Raw genomic sequence first — 5,945 nt, 5'->3', positions numbered from 1 at the left:
AGGTTCATTTCGTGTGCTTTGGTCGAACCAAGGACCTGTAAGAAACGTAAGATTTATAGGATTAATGATACTACGACATATAATATTATATACCTCGAAGTCTCTTTATTCTCTGATGTGCAAGTATACACCATGGACTCCTTCTTTTTCATAAACACCAACCCAAGAATATTCACAATTATACCATAAACTATGAGAAATCATTTTCATTATTATTTCTCTACCTTATAATCTATCAAAATAAACGGATTCCATACAAATTCCAAGTATAGGATGCGTAAGCGCAATGTCCCAGATAGGAGTCAAGACACCTAATAAAACTCCATTTGGTGTTCTGGCGGAGTGGTCACGATACTGCATGACCAAGTTGAAGGCTGCGGGTTCGACCCCCCCGCGGCCAAAAATTGGGTTGGGTCTGGTGATGCATGAAATGGTCTTGGGACCTAGAGTTGCCTTTTACTAAAAAAAAGTCTAACATCTGGTTACTTGCGGTAAACCTTCGGGACAAATCGTTACAATACCTTAGCAAGGCAACGGCGATATGCGAAATTCCCAATGGGAAAGCCTACTTAACGCTTAGTGACGCCCTCGAGTGAGACGGTAGTAGGCAATGTCGTATGGCTTGCGAGTGGCTAACTTTTTAAGGTCTATCACACCAAAATGGCTACGCAAATTCTGATGTAGATCGGGTTAGCCCGTGGCCCCAAACAGACGCATTCGTAAATCGGGTTCGACAAACTTGTCCAGTAGGAGAAAAACCTAAAATGCCAAATTCCAAAGTCCTCCAAACCATTAAAGTCCAAAATGACTAAATTCGAAAAGGAAAAAACCAAAACCCAACCCGTCTGGAAAACAAAGCGGTATACTCTTGTTTTCCTATATCATTTCTGTAATTCTCGACACATGAATTATGGGTATGGGAAACTTTGAGAGTGGCCACAGCGCAGCACTGCAGCCAGTGTTAACGCCAAGTTGTCGTCACACAGTAGAAAGCCGTTAATTATTCATAGCCTCGGGGCACAGTGGCAGCGCTTCAGAAATTGGAGGTTTGCCAACAGCTCTTGCAGACTGCGCCGTCTAAGTCCTGGATGGCTCATAGATTTGAATATAGAAGATCTTGATAGTAGCACTCAATGTGGAGCACTACGACGGCCTTGACTCGAGCTTGAACGTCCGCAACATTGACTTGAAAGTCATGAGAGCGGATATCATTCCGATTTAGCCATAGACACCGAAATTCACTGCTCTTAAAATGTGGAAACCACAAAGAGGCTATAGCCATAGCGGGTCTTGGCCGTTGCTTCAGGCTCCAGCTTGATAAATAAGATTGAATCCCATTCTAGTGCACCAAGAAAAAGGCATGAAAATCGGTAATTCAGTCAGCCCAGATTTGTATGGCAAAGTCACAGAACCAAAAGAGGGGAGGAGCCGTCCCCAGGACCTCGCACCCATGGTGGTACATCGACTGAGTACCGGGTAGTGCTAAAGCCGATAGCCAAAAAAGAGAGCGTTATGATGTAGCCTATATAGCAGATCGGAATAAACTAGCAGAACGTGCATGCCCATTTTTACATCTCTAATCCACATGACAGAGGGGGGGCTGCTTGAAACGTCTAACCGCGAAAGGAACAACGCTGGCACCGAGAACTCGATGAGCGAATGCGAGGCACGCAAAGTTCCGATACTTCATAAGCATCAAAAACCCAGGCGTGGCTGGCAGTGTATTTGCGCGAAGCCTGGCAGGGCCCAATCGGGATACGATCCTGTGAATGAGGAAACACTTTGCCTTGTCCAAGAAATTGGCACACGAGCGCTTGCTCACTAAACGACCCGAGCAAATTGGCTCAGAAATTGTGATAGGCTTGCAGGCGTCATCGGAGGCGGACAAGCTCGAAAAAGTTGAGCTGGACAAAAAATCCTTTGATCTGCCAATTCACGAATTAAGCCTAGCGACCGTGAAGTCCCCGCCAAAGTGCTGCCCCGGTAGGCATAGACAATATCCACATTATTTCAATGATGTTAGCTTGTCAAATTTAATTTGTAGCCGGGTGAGCATTCGCCAAAAGTGTGTGTGCCAAGTAAAAGCACATTGTGCCAGTAAAGCCCAGGGGCCGCACAGCACTTAGAACAGAGCAAAATTGCGTAGACTGGATTTGTAGTCATTGGTGCATACAGAATGTCTAAATCTTCCCCCCAAGGTGACATAGCATGATCAAATAGTCGAATGACTAAATCTGCCCAAGAAGGGATGTAAGGCGTCAATCTTCCTGCCGGCATCACTTTGCACAGCATATGCAGTTGGAGACTCCGAATCGTGTTTGTAATGGGCGCCATCCCCCAGCCCCCCTTAGCCCAAGGGAAGAAACCACTAGTCGCGGGGCAGCGCGTTTGATGTCTTAAATCGACACTTGAAGCGCGAAATAAGCCGTAAAAGCTGGTCTTGAAATCCTGATGCCGGGATATGGCAGACGCTCGCGGTTTACCATAGAACGGGTAAAATTACTTGCTGAAGAATGACTACATGCTCGCGTAAAGCTCTCGCGCGATGAAGCCAAACTGAGTAACGTTTTTCCATCTCTGATAGAAGGTGTTGTAGGCGGTCAGTGTCGGTGAGGCTTGGACCATAAAAATTTCTCTGTAGCTTTGCGCGGTCAGTATTTCCCACCACGATAACACCATTTGTGAAGGCTTTGACGTAAAGGTTTTGTTTCGTTGGTTCAAGGCTTGAAAGCAAGAATCACTGTTTTGTCTTTGTTTAGGCGCATACCGGAGGCCTCACAAAAAGCTTATACGAGTTGTAAAAAGAATTTAGTATGGCTTGAATCACAGAGAAGCCCAGTACAGTTGTCAGCAAAACTGATCACCGCGTGAGCTGTTGAGCCGACACGAAGTCCAAAGTCATGAAGATGGTCCCGTGCATAATTGAACACTGGCTCAATAAATAGTACGAAAAGTGCCAGCGAGAGAGAATCACCTTGGCGAACCCCGGATCCTAGCTCAAATGGTTGAGTGGTCGCCTGTTGAACTTCAAGGAAACCAGTGTGCTGGGAAAGAGGACTCGAATCCAGAGTCTAAATGAGTAACTAAACCCAAAGTGCATCAAAACTATATCAAGTGCATCCCAGACGACACTATCAAAGGCTTTCGCAAGTCAAGTAAAACCGCGCCAGTAGGAAAATCACCGTTTGCGAACAAATGGGACAGTGCTTGAAACCGCTGGTGGACATGGCGGATATCGCGGCCCGGGACGAATCCATATTGATTCGAGTGCAGCAAACTACCGAGTATAGAGCGAAGTCTGTGGGCTAAAATTTTCGGTCCCAGCCTGGCGTCCACATTGAGTAGTGATATTGGACGGTAGTGACTGGAAAGTTTTCGGTCGCTCTTTTGGTAGAGCAGCGAGTTTGGGCCCGCCATTAAAGTTTAGTCATTTTCCCGCGTTCAATTGGAGCAGCATAGACCAATTCAAATATTCGACTCCAGAGAGGTAAGTCCTTCTTATAATACTCTGCAGGTAAGTCATCTGGCCCCGGAATAGCAGTGCGAGTTAATGCCCAGTAAAACTCAAATCCGTAAACGGGCTGTCCAAGTAAGCCTGATTATTTGGCGCGAGACGAGCCGTACTGTCCTGAAATATTCGGGTAAGATTGATACTACCTCATTCGGGTCGCCCATGACCAAACTCTTCTGAAGGCGAGCAGTATATTCCAGATCAGAAGGACAAAAATTGGGCGCGAGTTGACTTCAAGTCTTTGGCCGAATCCACAGGAATGGGTGTCTCATGGAGCACTTGGAGCGACCGAAAGAAAATCTAGAGCAACGCTCCGTGTTTTCTAGGCTGGAGGTAAAATCGTGCTCCAAAGCGTAGTAGTTTTGCTCGGCCCAAGTTTGGCCTTAGCAGTGGCAAGTTGCGTAGGGTCAGCAGCAGACGAAGCTTAGGCTTTCAAGTGCTGGAGCACATTCACCTTAAAATGAAGATTTTCCTATACCTGTTTTCGCTCATTTTTCCTTAAAAACAACTCCCGGAGAAATATGGAGTCTCCCGCTTGCGTTTGTCCAATAGGCATCCCGGATGATAGGATCCGCAATTAGGGACCCAAAATGAGTCCGCTAGCTCACGCAAGGAATGCTGCAAATACTCTTGGGCTTCAGGCAGCTGGATAACCCATGACGGGCATTTCCAGGGAGCCCGATTTGGAGGCTTAAACCCGGAGTATCCGAGCCTAAAAGAAATTCCGACATGGTCACATGTGCCCGCCGAGCCGCGAAAGTCGTGGCGAATGTCTTGAATGACAGACTGAAAAAGTCTGGAGCTTACCAAGTCGTAGTTAATGCGAGAGCTACTGTTAAAACTTGTAAACCCTTAAAGGTTCGGGTGTTGAAGTCGCCAAGCATCAACCAAGTTCAAAACAATCATCCACTAAGGTGTTTGTTTCGAAGTCGATCGCGGTTACTGAGCCATATCAAGCAGACGAAAAATAGTGTTACAGTCGCCCAAAACGATGTGCTGGCAATCGTTTTCAAACTGGTGGGTTAAAGTAGTAAAGAAGTCGGACCTTTTACTTGGTTAGGCCGGAGCGTACGCAACATGGATATAAGTGATAGTTGCATCAAGAGTGCCTCGAATAAGTAGAAACAGAGATAGATAATCTAAGAGCTTACATACCGACACGTTACATCACAAAGATCTTCGATTGGGTACGATGATGTTAATAGTTGGCCGACACCAGTCTACCCTGTATATGTGCTCATATTATATTGTGACCAAAAGCTGGTGTTTAGCCGCGAAGCCGTACTCCAATGGTGTTTAGCTTTTATTAGACTTTCGATACCCGTCAACGTTACCTCTTGAATTCCCACTAAGTGCAAATTGTTAAAAACAAAATTCAAGGCTCGTTGTGTGACGTTATTTAGGCCATTCACGTTGAGAGAGTAACCCCGTAGGGTCTACTGCACATCAGAGATGAGTGGGATGGAATGGCCACCGTATGCTATCGTAGATCTTAAATGCTTCGCGAAGGGCAGTCAAAAGAGGTTAGGCCAAAATGCTCATCATTAAGGGCGACGTGATGATGGCAGCCTAATTCAAATCATCCCAGAATAGCCACATCGGGTGTGGCAGTGCCGATGCTGCTCTCCCAAGGACGGTTAATCTAAGTGGGTCCAGATAGATAAGAGGTGCAATACTTTGCATAGCTTGATCATAGCTTGATCAGCCTCGGCATGTCGTAACTTAAGCCGTTGGGACTGTTCTGGACACAGTTGCTCCAATACGGTCTGAAAGTCATAGTCGGACTGGTTGAGGTATAGAGTGGAGACCCGATCAAACATTTTACCATCGTCGGTTGACGGATATGTACGAGTGCTTAGCTCCCGAAGTACAGCGTGCCCAAAAGTCTTGTTGCGGAGGTTGTGGAAATTTCCCTCCGTGCTGGAAACAAGCAAGGCTCGGTGAAGACTAGGTTGAGCTTGAACCGTCGACAACAAAGTGTCTGGATCACTAATTTGGGTAAATGTGCCCAAAAATTCCTCAATGACTTTGCAGAGCTCCTTATGGGAAAGTTGCTAAATATTGCCTCTGTAGACGGCTCTATTAAGAAAAGTCACACTTACTTCAGTAAGTGCCACAAATGAAGCAACAGACTGTGGCGGCTTAATCAATTTGTCCCACAGTATGACATTTTGGTCTGGCGGAATGGGCCCATCTATACCTTCACTCAACCACTCATAAGAAGAGATTGGAGGATATCCCATTCAGAAAGGAGAAAAGCGTCGTGGATCTACCGCTGGGTCCGTGGCGGCACTAAACACCATACCCTTTGACTCCAAACCGATTTTGGTCGGGCTGTTTTTTGTGGACTTCGCTCTGAACAATACAGTGCGTGCATCTACCGGCAACATGCCGTTCTACGTGAATGAGGCTTTTTATCCTCCCGTCCCGCCGA

General features: G+C 46.4%; 3 protein-coding genes across 3 annotated transcripts; 2 read left to right on the top strand and 1 right to left on the bottom strand.

The window, feature by feature from the left end:
* Positions 1-286: 286 nt before the first annotated feature.
* Positions 287-596, top strand: PHALS_05558 (uncharacterized protein; the record flags this gene model as incomplete). The annotated part of the gene is made up of 2 exons (XM_024719121.1): positions 287-380; positions 448-596. The coding sequence occupies 2 exons, from the start codon at positions 287-289 to the stop codon at positions 594-596; spliced, it is 243 nt and encodes an 80-aa protein (XP_024584451.1).
* A 989-nt stretch (positions 597-1,585) lies between these two features.
* On the top strand, positions 1,586-3,079 carry PHALS_05557 (uncharacterized protein; the record flags this gene model as incomplete). The annotated part of the gene is made up of 3 exons (XM_024719120.1): positions 1,586-1,789; positions 1,869-1,983; positions 2,946-3,079. The coding sequence occupies 3 exons, from the start codon at positions 1,586-1,588 to the stop codon at positions 3,077-3,079; spliced, it is 453 nt and encodes a 150-aa protein (XP_024584450.1).
* A 2,069-nt stretch (positions 3,080-5,148) lies between these two features.
* PHALS_05556 (uncharacterized protein) lies at positions 5,149-5,754 on the bottom strand (the record flags this gene model as incomplete). The annotated part of the gene is made up of 2 exons (XM_024719119.1): positions 5,149-5,550; positions 5,614-5,754. The coding sequence occupies 2 exons, from the start codon at positions 5,752-5,754 to the stop codon at positions 5,149-5,151; spliced, it is 543 nt and encodes a 180-aa protein (XP_024584449.1).
* Between the last annotated feature and the right edge of the window lie 191 nt (positions 5,755-5,945).

The sequence above is a fragment of the Plasmopara halstedii genome (genome assembly GCF_900000015.1).
Source record: "Plasmopara halstedii genome assembly, contig: Scaffold_2904, whole genome shotgun sequence".
Lineage (NCBI taxonomy): Eukaryota > Oomycota > Peronosporomycetes > Peronosporales > Peronosporaceae > Plasmopara > Plasmopara halstedii.
Note: the sequence above shows the minus strand (reverse complement) of the source record. Positions and strands in the feature narration are given on the sequence as shown.